The sequence below is a fragment of the Thalassophryne amazonica genome, chromosome 19, assembly GCF_902500255.1.
Source record: "Thalassophryne amazonica chromosome 19, fThaAma1.1, whole genome shotgun sequence".
Classification (NCBI taxonomy): Eukaryota; Metazoa; Chordata; class Actinopteri; order Batrachoidiformes; family Batrachoididae; genus Thalassophryne; species Thalassophryne amazonica.
Window position 1 is genome coordinate 42,939,916 of NC_047121.1, and position 18,104 is coordinate 42,958,019.

The 18,104-nt window shown below is 40.5% G+C and overlaps 1 protein-coding gene across 4 annotated transcripts in view; it reads right to left on the reverse strand.

Moving 5' to 3' along the window:
- Positions 1–1,378: 1,378 nt before the first annotated feature.
- Positions 1,379–18,104, reverse strand: part of pcnt (pericentrin) — a 68,453-nt gene continuing 51,727 nt past the window's right edge. For 2 of the 4 annotated variants that reach the window (XM_034159469.1, XM_034159471.1), the window contains 15 exons: positions 16,083–16,272; positions 15,625–15,956; positions 15,427–15,529; positions 15,151–15,323; positions 14,786–15,061; positions 13,952–14,109; positions 13,002–13,131; positions 12,014–12,775; positions 11,257–11,466; positions 9,170–9,382; positions 6,767–6,993; positions 6,601–6,680; positions 6,147–6,279; positions 5,936–6,063; positions 1,379–1,601 (listed from right to left, as the gene is read on the reverse strand). In XM_034159469.1, coding sequence (XP_034015360.1) covers positions 1,558–1,601; positions 5,936–6,063; positions 6,147–6,279; positions 6,601–6,680; positions 6,767–6,993; positions 9,170–9,382; positions 11,257–11,466; positions 12,014–12,775; positions 13,002–13,131; positions 13,952–14,109; positions 14,786–15,061; positions 15,151–15,323; positions 15,427–15,529; positions 15,625–15,956; positions 16,083–16,272 — 3,159 coding nt within the window. In that variant the 3' untranslated portion in view covers positions 1,379–1,557. The remainder of the gene's footprint in view (positions 1,602–5,935; positions 6,064–6,146; positions 6,280–6,600; positions 6,681–6,766; positions 6,994–9,169; positions 9,383–11,256; positions 11,467–12,013; positions 12,776–13,001; positions 13,132–13,951; positions 14,110–14,785; positions 15,062–15,150; positions 15,324–15,426; positions 15,530–15,624; positions 15,957–16,082; positions 16,273–18,104) is intronic. The other 2 variants (XM_034159470.1, XM_034159472.1) reach the window with 2 other exon arrangements.

The following is an 18,104-nucleotide window of genomic DNA, read 5'->3' on the forward strand; positions in this document are numbered from 1 at the left end:
GCCCTGTTTGTGTGTTACGGTGATCACAAAAGAGGCTGTGCTGTCTCAAAGCAGCGACTCTCGCATTGGGTCGTGGATGCCATTTTACAAGTATACAGGTCCAGAGGTCTTCAGCCTCCTAAGGTTACGTGCCATTCCACCAAAGGAGTGTCCACCTCCTGGGCTGCACTGAGAGGTGTCCCTTTGAGTGATTTGTGCTGCTGCTACGTGGGCTTCGTCCTGTACCTTCGCACGCTATTACAGACTGAATGTGGCCGCTCCTCCTGCGGTGACTTCGGCGGTGTTGTCTGCCTCCACTCCCCACTGCTGATGCGAGGTGTGTGACTCTTCGTGACCTTGTTGGCATTAAGTCATCCAGGTGCTAAAGCACCGCCCTCCGGCGGTCAGGAGGAATGAAATAGAACGAGAGTTACGAATGTAACTACGGTTCTATGAATTCCGGATGACCGCCAGAGTTGCTTGTCACTCAGAGTCTTGCGAGTTCATTCCGAAAAGAAGCGAGCGCTGGGTGCGTCTGGTATATAAAGACAACCAGTGACGTCACCCAGGTCACATTCAATGGTGTGACTTTGTTGGTATATATTCTCGACCTCTGTGCTGCGCACATGTAGTTATCCAGGTGCTAAAGCACCGCCCTCTGGCGGTCATCCGGAATTCATAGAACCGTAGTTACATTCGTAACTCTCGATCACAATCAAAGGATGAAAGAAATTAGGGTGAAGTTATCAAGAGAGGAAAAACGGATAAAAAAAAAAGATCCAACACTTGATGCAGAACAAAACCAAAATTTTGAACCACCTTTTTCCTGACGCCGAGGCCTGCCTCCCAACTAAATTGAATTGAAAAGTAGTTCATGTCTATCTGAGATATCCTGCCGACAATTAATGTGATAGTCTTGGAATCTGGTAGTTCAATCACAGCCCTGCAGAGGTCTCGACTGTGGGTGAGCATCGTATCCTGGACTATTGAGGGCATACAGCTCAAGAATTAGAACCAAGAACAAAAATGTGAAATTACCAAATTCAGCCTTTAGAACCAATTTTAATGTGTAATATTTCTCATGGACAAATGGCACATCACAGTAAATACACAAATTATGAGCTGCCAATGTGATGGACTCACATGTTTAAAAGATTTATTAGTTTTTCCATTACAAGTATATAAAAGAAAAAAAAAAATCCAGCTTGAATGGTAAAAATAGTTAGGTTTATACATTTATACAAAACCAGTGCACTTTTTAAACTCATATACGTACATATACGTGTGTGTACACACACATATATATATATATATATATATATATATATATATACTCAAGCCATAAAAAAAAAAAAAAAACCTAACAACATGACTGACAACAACAGAACTATTTACACTATTTTGGCTGAACATTACTGTTTAAAAACAAAATGTTTGTCCTCTTACATACAATGACTGTAATGAGATACAAGCAAAAATCTTTAAAAAATAAGTTTTTTTTTTTAATCCCCATAACAGCAGGGATGCAAGGCATGGACAGAGCTGTAGCAATATTATCCACGGAGGAAACATCTTTGTTCAGTGGTTGGATGTCTTTGGGTCAGAATGGAGAACAGATGAACCTGATAGAGGGGGAACACAATTTATTCAGGAAATAACATGGGAAGAAAAAATAAATACATTCAGAAGTTTAGTTACAGAATGAGTTAGAATTCAAATGTTAATGGAGCAGAGAAGGATTTTCTTTCACCAAGACATCAAATCTAGGCTTGCATCTCAGATGTACAATAGTGTTCAGAATAATAGTAGTGCTATGTTACTAAAAAGATTAATCCAGGTCTTGAGTATACAACCCCTGGCAAAAATTATGGAATCACCGGCCGCAGAGGATGTTCATTCAGTTGTTTAATTTTGCAGAAAAAAAGCAGATCACAGACATGACACAAAACTAAAGTCATTTCAAATGGCAACTTTCTGGCTTTAAGAAACACTATAAGAAATCAAGAAAAAAAATTGTAGCAGTCAGTAACAGTTACTTTTTTAGACCAAGCAGAGGGAAAAAAAATATGGACTCACTCAATTCTGAGGAATAAATTATGGAATCACCCTGTAAATTTTCATCCCCAAAACTAACACCTGCATCAAATCAGATCTGCTCGTTAGTCTGCATTTAAAAACGAGTGATCACACCTTGGAGAGTTGTTGCACCAAGTGGACTGACATGAATCATGGCTCCAACATGAGAGATGTCAATTGAAACAAAGGAGAGGATTATCAAACTCTTAAAAGAGGGTAAATCATCATGCAATGTTGCAAAAGATGTTGGTCGTTCACAGTCAGCTGTGTCTAAACTCTGGACCAAATACAAACAACATGGGAAGGTTGCTAAAGGCAAACATACTGGTAGACCAAGGAAGACATCAAAGCGTCAAGACAGAAAACTTAAAGCAATATGTCTCAAAAATCGAAAATGCACAACAAAACAAATGAGGAACGAATGGGAGGAAACTTGAGTCTGCGTCTGTGACCGAACTGTAAGAAACCGCCTAAAGGAAATGGGATTTACATACAGAAAAGCTAAACGAAAGCCATTATTAACACCTAAACAGAAAAAAACAAGGTTACAATGGGCTAAGGAAAGGCAATCGTGGACTGTGGATGACTGGATGAAAGTCATATTCAGTGATGAATCTCGAATCTGCATTGGGCAAGGTGATGATGCTGGAACTTTTGTTTGGTGTCGTTCCAAGGAGATTTATAAAGATGACTGCCTGAAGAGAACATGTAAATTTCCACAGTCATTGATGATATGGGGCTGCATGTCAGGTAAAGGCACTGGGGAGATGGCTGTCATTACATCATCAATAAATGCACAAGTTTACTTGATATTTTGGACACTTTTCTTATCCCATCAATTGAAAGGATGTTTGGGGATGATGAAATCATTTTTCAAGATGATAATGCATCTTGCCATAGAGCAAAAACTGAAAACATTCCTTGCAAAAAGACACATAGGGTCAATGTCATGGTCTGCAAATAGTCCAGATCTTAATCCAATTGAAAATCTTTGGTGGAAGTTGAAGAAAATGGTCCATGACAAGGCTCTAACCTGCAAAGCTGCTCTGGCAACAGCAATCAGAGAAAGTTGGAGCCAGATTGATGAAGGGTACTGTTTGTCACTCATTAAGTCCATGCCTCAGAGACTGCAAGCTGTTATAAAAGCCAGAGGTGGTGCAACAAAATACTAGTGATGTGTTGGAGCGTTCTTTTGTTTTTCATGATTCCATAATTTTTTCCTCAGAATTGAGTGATTCCATATTTTTTTCCCTCTGCTTGGTCTAAAAAAGTAACCGTTACTGACTGCCACATTTTTTTTTCCTGATTTCTTATAGTGTTTCTTAAAGCCAGAAAGTTACCATTTGAAATGACTTTAGTTTTGTGTCATGTCTGTGATCTGCTTTTTTTCTACAAAATTAAACAACTGAATGAACATCCTCCGAGGCCAGTGATTCCATAATTTTTGCCAGGGGTTGTATTTCTTATTGTTACATGGGAAACAAGGTACCAGCAGATTAGGTAGATTCTCACAAATCCAACAGGACCAAGCATTCATGATATGCACACTCTTAAGGTTATGAAATTGGGCTATTAGTAAAAAAGTAGAAAAGGGGGTGTTCACAATAATAGTAGCATTTGCTGTTGATGCTACAAGCTCAAAACTATTATGTTCAAACTGCTTTTTTAGCAATCCTGTGAATCACTAAACTAGTATTTAGTTGTATAACCACAATTTTTCATGATTTCTTCACATCTGCGAGGCAATAATGTTGTTGGTTTGTAACTAAGATTTTGCTCGTTTACTAGTGTGCTTAGGGTCATTGTCTTGTTGAAACACCCATTTCAAGAGCATGTCCTCTTCAGCATAAGGCAACATGACCTCTTCAAGTATTTTGACATATCCAAACTGATCCATGATACCTGGTATGCGATATATAGGCCCAACACCATAGTAGGAGAAACATGCCCATATCATGATGCTTGCACCACCATGCTTCACTGTCTTCACTGTGAACTGTGGCTTGAATTCAGAGTTTGGGGTTCGTCTCACAAACTGTCTGCGGCCCTTGGACCCAAAAAGAACAATTTTTCTCTCATCAGTCCACAAAATATTCCTCTATTTCTCTTTAGGCCAGTTGATGTGTTCTTTGGCAAATTGTAACCTCTTCTACACGTCTTTTATTTAACAGAGGGACTTTGCGGGGGATTCTTGCAAATAAATTAGCTTCACACAGGCGTCTTCTAACTCACAGCACTTACAGGTAACTCCAGACTGTCTTTGATCATCCTGTAGTTGATCAGTGGGTGAGCCTTTGCCATTCTGGTTATTCTTCTATCCATTTTGAGTGTTGTTTTCCGTTTTCTTCCATGCGTCTGTTTTTTTTTTTTTTTTGTCCATTTTAAAGCATTGGAGATCATTGTAGATGAACAGCCTATAATTTTTTGCACCTGCGTATAAGTTTTCCCTTCTCCAATCAACTTTTTAATCAAACTACGCTGTTCTTCTGAACAATGTCTTGAACGTTCCATTTTCCTCAGGCTTTCAAAGAGAAACACATGTTCAACAGGTGCTGGCTTCATCCTTACATAGGGGACACCTAATTCACACTTGTTTGTTCCACAAAATTGACAAACTCACTAACTGAATGCCACACTGCTATTATTGTGAACACCCCCTTTTCTACTTTTTTTACTAATAGCCCAATTTCATAGCCTTAAGAGTGTGCATATCATGAATGCTTGGTCTTGTTGGATTTGTGAGAATCTACTGAATCTACTGGTACCTTGTTTCCCATGTAACAATAAGAAATATACTCAAAACCTGGATTATTCTTTTTAGTCACACAGCACTACTATTATTCTGAACACTACTGCACCTTCTGACAAATTGTAGCTGAACTTTCAGGTCTTACTTTTAAGAAAATCCTCCTCTAAACCACTTCATCACGAAGCTGTATAACTGGGGATACAAAATGCAAAACATGCACTATGCACAGTTTCTGCAATCACAGCCACAGAAGCCTGTAACTTCTGGATTGTCTGGGTGTCTTTCCTCACTCTTCTCCTTCTTGCACAGTCACTCAGTTTTTGAGAACTATGTACTCCACAGAGATTTACCAAAGAGTGCCATACTGTTTGCATTTCTTCATTACTGATGCAAATAAAGTCCAAGACATATTCAGTGACTTGGAAATGTTCATGTATCCATCCCCTGTCTGGTCTGAAGAAAACTGGCAATAAAACTAATTATTTACAGGTATTATACCAAAGGGGCTGATCACTTATGCAACCCATCATCATGGCTTTATATTTAATTAATTTATATCAAGTTGTAGAGATTTATTTTGAGTTTGAGGCAGATAATTTTAGAATTTTTTATATCGAGATTCCTGATTTATTTGTTTTTGAAATGGCATAAACAAATTAAAAATAGGTGAAATACCAAGAGGCCCTATACTTTGGACTGGGCTGTACTTTTTGGATGCACCTCAAATTTCACTTCACTGCCTAAATTGTGATCACGTCAACAAGTTCTCAGAAAGCATTGAAGTGGCCCATCATAAAATCATAACTTGTGCTGCTAGAATTATGCACCAATTTTCAATGAACTCAGAGAAACAATCACAAAATGTTTCATGCTGTGGTTTCACCTGCCATCATCTAAATCAATCACATCCTGAACAAAACAAGTTTATTTCACTTGAAAATTTGAGGGAATCCACACCCATTCACATTCTTGAAAAACTGCCTCACACGGTCAGTCACACATGGTTACAAACACCAAAAACCATTTGATCACATTCAGGCTTCCGCTCAACAGAAATGTTCAGACTTGTAATTGATTCTCTGCTTCACCTGACACACCAGCTTCTCCACAATCCTACCCACTGTTTCTTACCTTGCCTCCCTCCTACCAACCGCTGCTGCACATGTTCTAGGTGTCGGATGTATTCCATCAGGGATTGCTCTGGATCCTGAGCAGTCCCGCCATTATGGCCAGAAGTCAGGGTAGAGATGGGGTATGACCTGTAGAGATCGACCTCATCCATGAAAACATGCCTCACATATGCATGCAATCTGAAATTAAGTTACTGAGCAGAAGGTCAAACCTGTTGTGTAATCTGAGAGGTGATTTGATGGCTGACCGGAGTGACACGGTTTCTCTGTGGACGGCACCAGTGTCTCTATTTGGCCATGAACTAGAATTGGATTGCTGTTCTCTCAAAACATCCACTTTAGACTCTGTAGAGACACACAGTAAAACTCACATAGGCGAATTAGTTAGTCAAGAGATGCTGAACAATCTACGGGGAATCCCCAGCACCAATTAGGCTTACGTATTTCCTTGATTAAACGCTTGACCTTGAATTGGGGCCTCATTTAATGGCCGGGTCAAAACTTGGGTGAGTGCGAGTATCCGGTTTATACGATGACAGTTTAGACGTGTTTTATTGTATAAAATAATAACAACACTGCCATCAGAAAGGAAAATCACTACATCGCGCTTAGCAAGGTCCCTCATTACAAAGTTGCTCCAGCATTTAAAATGTTATGTAAACTGACCTTGAGCTTGTGCATGAACATTCCCAGATGGAGAAAGCCTCTTAACTGCCGTTTGCCATTTCCTGGTCAGGAATTTCATTCTGAGGAATAAAAAACGTTTCAATTTGCCTTCAGTTTTATTGACAAGAATGAATTAAATCATTCTGAAATGTGTTACATTACGTACCGTGACACTGCAATGATGACTCGCACAGTAGCTCGAAATCGTCTGAGGGGTCTGAGCTTGGAGGAGAGTTGGGGTGAGGGTCGTGCTCCGATCTGAGCGAGGAGACATAATGTGGCTTGTTCACAGTCTTGGAATCCTCCTAACAGCAGCAGAAGGTAGCGCTTCTGGTAAACCAGTGCCTTTCTGTAGCTTTCAGCACGCAAATATCGTCCATACATACGCTGCATCTGTGAGCCAAAAACAAAACCTCTGAGTTTCAATACTCTGCTACATACACAAGATCAACGGCACAATAACATTTGAAAGATATTTCTCAGATAAGCCAAAAAACTACTACAAAGAGAAAAATATGCAAAAAGTTTGATGACTAATTCTAGGCTCCCTGGATTCAATTCTAAATCACAACCTGTGGTAATTTCTTCAGATCATGATTACTGAGGTATTAAAAGACATTTGGAGTAAGTGCAACAATGAAAACAGAAAAGTAAATTTACAGTAAATATGAGTGGGTAACACTGCACAACAATAACACTCAGTCTACGTCTTTTCATATAAAATCACTTGCAATAATTTGATAAGTTAACTGGCCTGCCAAGATCCAAATTCTATCATCTGAGTTTTGGCTACAAAAGGAAAAACTAATTTTACCAGACAACTTCTAATCCAGGAAGATCTACATTCCAAAATATGTCGAATACAGTTTCCTAGTGCAATCTTCACCCCCCGTCCCCCATGTGAATGTTACTTGTATGAAGGCATTTGAAACTATACACCATCTGAAGGAGGCTAACCACACATTTAGCTATGTAATCAGAATGATGTGAAGTTAAACTTTTTTTTTTTTTTGTTAAGGGCACAGCAATGAAACCACACACATATTAAAAGTGGAGATATGTTTAAGAATTCATGGATTATATTTTATTACTCAATTCAATTTATTTACACAGAGCTATAACACAATTCACCTTAAGGTACTTCATAAGGGTTCGGTCTAACATTAGTAAGTAAGTAAATTTAATTTGTAAAGCACATTTAAACACACCCGGTATGCCCATCCAGTCTACATGTGTTTTGTGGACTTTGAGAAGATGTATGATCAGGTACCCCGAGAGACACTGTGGGAGTATGGAGTGAGGGGGTCCCTTCAATCTCTGTACTCACAAAGCGAGAGCTGTGTTCGGGTTCTCGCCAGTAAGTTGGACTTGTTTCCGGTGGGGGTTGGCCTCCCCCAGGGCTGCGGCTTGTTACCAAGTCCTGTTTGTGACATTCATGGGCAGGATATCGAGGTGTAGTCGGGGGAGGAGGTTCTTCAGTTTGGTGGGCTCAAGGTCTCATCACTGCTTTTTGCAGATGATGTGGTCCTGTTGGCTTCATCAGCCTGTGACGTCCAGCACTCACTGGATCGATTCACAGCCGAGTGTGAAGCGGCTGGGATGAGGATCAGCCCCTCTAAATCTGAGGCCATGGTTTTCAGCAGGAAACTGAAGGATTACCTACTCCGGGTAGGGCACGAGGTCTTGCCCTAAGTGAAGGAGTTCAAGTACTTCAGGGTCTTGTTCATGAGTGAGGGGACAATGGAGCACAAGACTGGCTGGAGAATCAGCACAACAGTTGTGACGACAAGGGAGCTCAACCAAAAGGCGAAGCTCTCCATCGACTGGTCAATCTTCATTCCTCCTCTCACCTATCGTCATGAATGTTGGGCCATGACCAAAAGAACTAGAATGCAGGTACAAGCAGCCAAAATGGGTCTCCTCAGGATGGTGGCTGGGGTCTCCCTTAGAGACAGGGTGAGAAGCTCGGTCATCCGTGGGGAGCTTGGAGTAGAGCCGCTGCTCCTTCGCCTTGAGAGGAACCAGCTAAGGTGGTTCGGGCAGCTGGTAAGGATGCGCCCTGGGTGCATCCCTAGGGAGGTGTTCCAGGCACATCCAGCTAAGAGGAGACACCGGGGAAGACCCAGGACTAGGTGGAGAGATTATATCTCCACACTGGCCTGAGAACACCTCGGTATCCACCTGTCAGAAGTAGTTAATGTGGCCCGAGAAAGGGAAGTTTGGGGTCCTCTGCTGGAGCTGTTGCCTCTGCGACTTGGTTCTGGATAAGCGGCTGAAGATGAGTGAGTGAGTACTTAATAATAATGCCTGTGTGGGACAGTACTTCTAATTTATATTTTGTGTTACCTGAAGACTTGCTCTATTTTTCTTGCTACTTGCCATATTTTTAAGAAAATCATTTGAAAATGTCAAAATCGTAATGATAGGTGCACACGGCTGACGACAGAAATGTCTCACACATCACATCTGACAGAATGGGAAGACAATATGAAGAAATGACAAAAGGTCATCAGCACTGATATTAGCCACTTAGCGTTTTCGGAAATTAATACTCTTTTCTGCCTCTTACCTTTCCATGGCTGGTCATGTCATTGATGGGTCTGTTTTCAGTCTCCGTCGTGACCTTGGCAAGTTCATTTTCAGCCCGGTGTAACTGTCGTTCCAGGCAGGTGAGTGTGTGTTTGAGGGTTGTTATCTCCTTATTCAGTGTTGTGACCTGAACGGCCAACTCAGAGTTCTCCTTCAACATTTTCTCCAGGAGATTGGGTGAGGAAGGCGGTATCTACAAAAATAAATAAATAAAGTATATGTATTTTAAATTCTAGATTTAGGCATACTGCAAATCTTATGCCTGGTTCACACGGCAAGATAATTAGGCTGATATCGGACCCGATCTTCCCCTCCCGACAATCATAAGGATGCCCTGATTATCATGATGATGCTTAAGATAATCTTATCAAATATTCCTGCCTTGTGTGGTGTGTTAAGAGCACTCTAGTCTGGTCAGAAGGACATTGGGACCACTCAGACCGCAAATCGGGGATAATTAACATGTTGGATTGTCTTGGCCCGATATCGCAGCGTGTGATGTCCCTCGACCACAAACGAGCACGCAGCCTGCTGAATGTGACGTGTAGCCAATCAAAAAGCGAGGTGACGGACGCACGGAGCGGAATCTAAAATCAAAACGGCTGTTATGGCGCACCAGAAAGTCTGGTGGTCATGCTGTCTCCACTCCTTTAAACAATGCCTTTTCTTTTTCTATCGTTTTTTTTTCTCCATTAGAAAAAAATCCACAAACTATCTCCGTTGCGTCTTCCTCGTCCACCATGTTTGTTTACTCTGAAGTCACGTTAAATCTCGAGAGATTTTGTGAGATTTCCCATCTGGCCTGGGAATGTTTGTGTGTGAAATGTGTTCATGTGTGGTGTGTTGTCTTTACCATGTGACTGCACACCACACACTGTATGAGAAAAACTGTTAGATCTATGATTTTTTTTTTTTTATCTCTGTGTGTGTGGTCTCTCAGGTATTGAAAACCTACAGACAATTTGAAAATCTTGCCGTGCGAACCAGGCTTTAGGCTCCACCAGAGCTGCAATCCATCAGTTAATGGCAGGAAGCTCTGCGTCCATTTACCTTGTTTCCACAAAACATGCAAAAAGTTCTGCATTTTATTTATTTTAAATGTATTTCACTAGCAGGATCCACAATGAATATAGTGGGACATAATTTATTGCATAAAACATATTCATTTATTTATTTAAATCACAGTATTTGGTGGTGGAGTGGTAGCCAAGTGTGCTTGGTTTCAGTGCGGAAGTGCCAGTGTCACATTTATCCATGTAATGTGGAGTTGCTTCAGGAAGGGCATCCGGCATGAAACTTGTTCCAAATCAATATGCAGATCCATCTTGGATCTGCGACGCCGAGTGAAAAACAAGGGAGCAGCCTAAGGGACTAACTATGTAGTGGCGGCCAAGCAAGTTTCTGGTTCAAGGCCAGCCCTGCCCATTCTCCACGTAATGTGGAGTTCTGTCAGGAAGGACATCCAGCGTAAAACTTGTGCAAAATTGACAACCAGATCCAACACACTGAACTGCACACATTTATGCACACAATCTACTAACTGTGCAGCCCAAAAGGTTATGCACAAAACATACAGAAGCCTATGTGACAGCAGGTACAGTAGTGTTCAGAATAATAGTAGTGCTATGTGACTAAAAAGATTAATCCAAGTTGTGAGTATATTTCTTATTGTTACATAGGAAACAAGGTACCAGTAGATTGAGTAAATTCTCACAAATCCAACAACACCAAGCATTCATGATATACACACTCTTAAGGCTATGAAATTGGGCTATTAGTAAAAAAAAAAAAAAAATGCAGAAAAGGGGGTGTTCACAATTATAGTAGTGTGGCTTTCAGTCAATGAGTTTGTCAATTTTGTGGAACAAACAGGTGTGAATCAGGTGTCCCCTATTTAAGGATGAAGTCAGCACCTGTTGAACATGCTTTTCTCTTTGAAAGCCTGAGGAAAATGGGACGTTCAAGACATTGTTCAGAAGAACACTACTGTAGATGGTCAGTAAGCAACTTTATCATTATTAATCAGTGGTGTCATAACCAACGCTCTTCTAACAACTACTTGAGTACCTGTTGGCTGTTTTGGTTGCTGCTGTCCTGGCCATCATTGGTCTGAGAGTTACTTTCGTGATGTTGGGAAGCCTTGTGTGGCTGCACCGTTGTCACTTCACACAGCCTCTGAGCAGCCATCTCTCTTTCCTCTCTTTCAAGCTCCATCAGGGTGTGCTGCAGCTCCTTCATATGCTGCTGGTCCTGCTGCCTCAACAACTCCAGCTCACACTGAAGTCAGACATTTGTGTAAGGAGGCGTCTTTGTTTCTCGAATTTATTTGTCAGAGCTTAAAATATGGGACAAATCAAATGGTATCTGATTCATGTCCCCAACTGGCAAACAGCCAGTTACATGCACAAAATTTAGTCTTTAGACATCCAGAAGGTGGCAGTAATGTCCACATACAGATCTATACTTTGAAATCAGTGCAATTTATGGTGATAAATTGCCATTATGAGCAACTTCTAAATCATGATCATGGCAGGAATAGATACTAATATCATTCCCAATACAAAACAAAGAAAATAAAAATGTTTTCTGAGAGCTCAGCAAAGAAGCGGAAAAATTCCCCAAAAACAGTGTTATGTAAACTCATCCCTTTACAATGACCATCAAGCCAAGCTTTGGTTCAGTGAGCTACATCTCAGGACAGACTGACAGACACTTTCAAGCAGCACTAATGATCCCTGTATGGATTTCTTTTCCAATAAGAGGATTAAAGTTGGAAAAGTATGCCTAATATGAGCATGCTTAAAACATGAGCTTGACAGCTTACCAGGTTGCTATTGGTTCTCTCCTGCTGTTCCTTCCTCTTTTTCCTGTTGTCTCTCCAACATTGCTCCTCCCTCTCTCTTTCTTTCTCCTTCAGCAGATGCACTGTCTCCTGTAGGTCCAAAAGTTCCTTGCCCTTAGAACGCTCTCGCTCTAAAGCATGGCTGGTTTTCTCCTTTTGCTCCTTCAAGGCCTCCATAGCTACACGAAGTTGGATTGCGACCTCCTGCTCCCTGTGCAGCTCTTCTCTTCTCATTTTTTCCTCCTCTTCCAATCTCCTTCTACTTTGCAGTAGGTCAGCCCTCAATTTATCTGCCACAGCAGCTAGCTCCTGCCCCTGCCTTCGCTCCTGTTCTAGCTGAGCTCTCAAGTCAGAAGTGACCTTACTGTCCCTGGCAGCATCAGCTTCATGCCTGCATCTGACCTCATCCAGCTGCCTGGAGAAACGGTCTCTCTCTTCATCCAGTCTTCTGTGAGCGTCACCAAGCTTGGCCTGAATTTCTGCAAACCGAGATTCAGCTTCACTCAGGAGATGCTCAAGATGACTCTTCTCTTGTATACTCAGAGTCTTTTGTTGGGTTGAACGTTGCCGTTCATCTTGTAGCTCCTTTTCGGTGTCAGCTAAGTGTTTCTCAACAAGCATACTACGTGATTGTTCAATTTGAATTTCACGCCTCAGGTTGCTGCAGGCCACTCTTTCCTGCTCCAGCTGACCCTGAAGAGCCACGACTTCTGACCTCTGCTGTTCCAGAGACACCTGTATAGCCTGGAGAGAGAAACATGGTCATAATTTCCAGTTTACAAAGAAATGTAAAAGTTACAATCTCAATCTAAACTCTGGTGATTTGGAAGATCAAGCTCCCGTTTTGAAGTCTAACAGATGTGGTCAACAAATGGACTGATTTTAGTTTCAAAGTTTATAAAATTACAATGTCTGTTATAATTTATATTTAAATGGCATACAGTTAGTATGATTTTAGCTTGTGCCTTACTTCTCTCTTTTCCAGTTCTTCTTGTTCCTTTGAGAGAATCAAATTTCTTTCTTGCTCCAACTGTTGCTGAAGTTCCTGGACTCTGGTCTGCTTCTTTCTCAAAGACTCCTCAGCATCTTCTATAGCCAGCCTAGAGACGAAAAGAATAAAAGCAAAATGCCAAGTTAAATTGTCTGTAGTGGTGTATTTTTGGAACACTACATGATGAAATTATTGTATTTCTGTCACAGAAACAGGTGGAAGACAGCCATGACAGAAAAACTATTTAACACCGCTCCCCCACCAAAAAAATAAAAAATAAATAAAAATTGTACATCATGAATTACTTCAAGCTACTAAAATCAAAGACAGAGTGGATTTTGCAAATATAACAATCAATTGTGGGTACACCAGTTTATCATATTTTACTTTGGTCCAAACAATGACAAAATGGTTGCATGTGGGTTTAGCCAAGAGAATTTTTTTAAACTTAACTCCATGACAGAAAACTCAGGCGCACACAGACTACAAACCTGCTATATTTCAGCTGTCAGTACCTATAAATAATATTTGTACCCTTGGAGTTTTACACATTTCAATTTACACCAAAAAAGTTATTCAGACTTCTCTACATTAAAATTTCTAAAATTATTCTCTTTAAACTCAAACTGAAAACAAACCTCTACAACTTCACATAAATTAAATGAAAATATCAAAGCCAAAATGATGGGCGGCATTAACTAATAGCACCCTTTTGTAGAATTCATTGAAATCATCACTTTTACAGCCAGTTTTCCTCAGACAAGTCAAGCGAATGATACATGAACATTTCTAAATAAGTCTTGGGCTTCATTTACATCAGTCATTAGGAAATACAAACAGTACGGTAGTCTATGGTAAATCTGTCTGGAGTTAAATTCTTCTCTGGCTGCAACTGAAGAAACTGGGAATCATGCAAATTTTGGGTATACCTGAGCGACTGTATTTTGTTCTTTTGCTCTTGCTGAATATCGTGAGCACATTTCAATTCTTTCTGGTTCTCCTCCAGTTCTGCTCTAAGTTGAGTTTCAATCTGTCTGTCGATCGGAGGCTGGTGTCTGTCCCAGACCCCTTCACTTCTACTGTCAGTCTGAAAAAGAAAATTAGACAAACAACACAGATATTTAATTAAAATGAAACATAAATTCAGATATTAAATATCATCCTTGAGACTGGAGAGGAAAAGAAATGAGAGAATAGCCTCTTGAAAAGGGCATACCTTCTGCCAACAAACAAAATTTAACTTGCTCTTAGATATTAATTCTGTACATGTTCCTAATTGCTTTAAATTATCAAAGGTTGTTTTTAGTGTTGTGTCCATTTGTTGGCAAGATTACACAAAAATTAATGAACTTGAAACTTGGCCAGTCTTTGTTAAAGAAACTGCTGTCAGATTGTTGAGTAAATTTCTTACTGCCAAAGTTACAAATTTGTTTTAAAATTTGGAGAAATGTCCCAACTTGTATTGCTAAAATGGCAACATCTGATCACCTTGGTGAATTGGGGTGGCACCAGGTTTTCTTCTGAGCTTATAGAGAACCAGTGCAACAGTGAGAATAAGAGCAATTAGTTAATCCAAGCAATTATTAGTTCATGTCACTAAATAGAAGTATGCTTTGATTTAATGTGTTGTCCATTTGTGCTTTCTAAGTGAACGTCACTGATAATGTTACACTTTGTTTATATGAATTTATATTTTGAACAAATTCTTCTTTCAACACCTGAAAGGAAAACTGGGCATTTTCTTGAAAGTCTCTGCAACTCACTTGTGTGGTTCGCTGTGCCATTCGACAGAGCAGCTCTCGGAGAGCAACCACCGTCTCCTGCAGTGCCCTCTTCTCCTGCTGCCAGGTCATTGGGGGATGTGAAAATGATTTGTTATGATGGTTCATGAGGGTGGACCCATCACCAGAATGATTCTGGGTCTGACTCATTAAGACAGCATTCACATTTGAGATACAAGGCTGGGTTGAAGAAGTGGCACGGCGCTGGGACAAAGTGAGAATTCTGCAGCTTTCCTGATAGACTCGCTTCAACAGACCCTGCAGAAAGAATGCAAAGACAAACTGCTTAAACCTCAAAGAGATTATGTCAAATATTACTCCCCAATATACATTTGGAGTCTACCTACCTGTATCTCAGGTGACAAGAGATCTTCGCTGTGACTCATACTCCCTGCGGCGCTATCTGTGTTGGCTGTGGGGTTCATGCCTCTGCAGCGCAGATACTCAACAAACTGAGCGTCCAACCTTTCTGTCTGTTCCAGCTCCAATCTCAACCTCGCACCCAACTCTGAACTCACATCTAAACCACAGGAGCAGAAACATTTATGTAGACTCTTTTTTTTTTTTTTTTTGTACTCTTAAGAGTCGCACAGCCATCAGGCTTAGAGGGACACAATCCTTACTACTGCCATATCCATCGCTGGCCCATTCTGGAGCTGACAAGGAAGAACTGGAACCCAGTGGAGATGAAGGGGCTGTTCCATCAAGAGCGTCCGATTCATGTACCTGAAATAAGTTTTGTCCAACAATATTAAGAATTAGCTATATTAAAATTTAGATTTAAAGAATAGCAATAAAAGAAATGTATGCATATCACATACTTTGTCAGTGTCTAATGAGTCCAGCATGTACATGTTATCAGAGCCTGACACAGAGCCTGGGGAGTGGGTAGTACGTGTAGCTGGATCAGGGGTGACAGTCCTTGAGTGTTGTGGTTCCATCACTACCCTGGGAGATGTCTTAATAGTGGGGAGATCATAACCAGGACTGTTCAAAGCACTGAGGTCAGACAGGCGAGATCCAAGAACAGATGTGTGGAATGGGTGAATTTTGTCTTCAGAACATTCAAGTCTCCTTAGAACCTCTGGAGAACTCAGGGAGGCTTCCTCATGAGAGACACTCACGCCATCCTCAAAAGCTCCAAGGGAAATATCTGACAGATTCATAAAAAGATGTTGTACTGAAAATACATATGTACAAATAAAGCCAATTTATTACACAGCTTCAAATCGATGAGTCAAAGCTGTTTTCAATGTAACCGTACTGCACAAGTATTCACCCTTCTGTGAGTATCTCTGTTGTTGAGGAAGTGTTTCTTGCTGGTGGTAGCTTATTCTGAGTTGCTGGAGTTCTCTTTGATGGTAGACCAGTTCTTCCTCCTGCACAGCCAGGTCTTCCTGCAGACCTTGAACCTCTGTCTTTAGTTGCTGGTTATCATTCTCCAGATCAGTGAGAGTAAGGTCTTTAGTCTATCACACAAAAACAATTGATCGTTAAAACATTCCATCGAGTATCATCACAATTCCTAATTTGAACACAAAACTGTTATCTGTGGAAACTATGCTACTGTTGGGTGAAGGAAGAAAAGGAGAGGAAAAAAGTGTGTCCAAAGGCAGTCGCAAAAGTGGAAGGGTAGAAGCATGTTGGTGAAATTCAGAACTTTGATTGTTGGCACTACAACTGGTAAAGAGAAAGAGCTGGTTGATATGATGGAAAGGAGAAAAATGAACATATTGTGTGTACAAGAGACCAAATGGTATAGTATTAAGGCCAGGAATATTAGAGGTGGGTTTTAATAGTTCTACCATGGAGTGGACAGGAGGAGAAATGTACTAGGTAAATTATGGGGAAAGAGTAGTGGATGACAACTGTACCAGTCCACCACTCTCAGGATTGTCTCAACCTACACTGTACTGGTTGAGGGTGCTATAGCCAAATACAGACTCAAATCAAAGCCATTACCTTCAGTTTTTTCAGAAGTATTTGATTTTTAAAAATGCCTAATAACGTCTAAGCTTTTAATACAAAACAACACAAACATGAAAAAATACTTTGACCCATTTACAAATTACAAAATATCTTCACACCTCAATGTTTCGTGCTTATTCCACAAAATGATCAATGCAAAAATAGCAGGATGTTAGGCATCAACATAACATCACAGCGCCCTCTAATGTGGGTGTAATAAGGACAGTGACAACCAACCGCGGTCTCCCCTAGTGCATGCAGAATTACAGACAATCGTGCATATGAGCAAACAAGAACATTTAGTAGCTGTATGACGACAGCTATGCCATGTCCTTCCAAACATTTAAATTCTAGGGCTTATTTGTGTCATGTTGGACTGTTTACCTTCAGTGACCAAGATTTTAGACAGAAACTTTTTTTAACCAATTTCAAAGCTGCTGGTGCACACAGCCAGAGTAGATGGAAATTGTGCTCGCATAATTTGAAAGCCATGAATATATTCTAATGCAGTGGTTTTCAACTTAGGTTCTCATGTGCTACCAAAACCTACACATTTTCCCTCTGTGCCTGCTCTGCCACAAACTGATGAGCTCATTAAGGTGTCTGCTAACATTTGATTGGTTGCACACTTGAATAAGTCAATCAGAGAGAGAGGGAAAAAGTTCAGATTTAGGTGGTACTTCAGGGCCAGGTTCGAGAATCTCTGTTCTACAGTTAAATGACAACAAATGATGACAAGTATGATTTTCTAAATTTTGACAATCTAATAATACACGCAAATATCTGTCTACTCTTTAAAATCATCTATGATATGGCTGCTCCTCCCCTAAGGTTCCTCACATTGTGCTCAGAAAGAACAATTCGAGCTACAAGGGCGACCTCTACAGGAGAGTGCAGCATTGCTAAATGTAGGACCTTTTTTGCCAAATCTGCCTTTTCTGTTGTTGCCTCTAGTCAGTGGAATATCTTACCAAACAACATAATGAAATGTACAACTTTTCCAACGTTTGCACAGCTGATAAAGAAATGTCTTTTATTAAAGCAAGTTTACACCCACCACTGATGACTGTATGTGTATGAGAGTGCAGGTGTCTGAAAAGTATGATTTGTATATATCAATCAATCAATCAACTTTTTTCTTATATATATATGATGTATGTATGTGCCTATGCGTGAGAGTATAGCATGAAGATGTTTGAATAGTGTGACTGTGTGTGTGTATATATATACACACACACACACACACACACACACACACACACACACACACACACATATATACACACACACATATACACACACAGACACACACACACAGACATACACACAGACA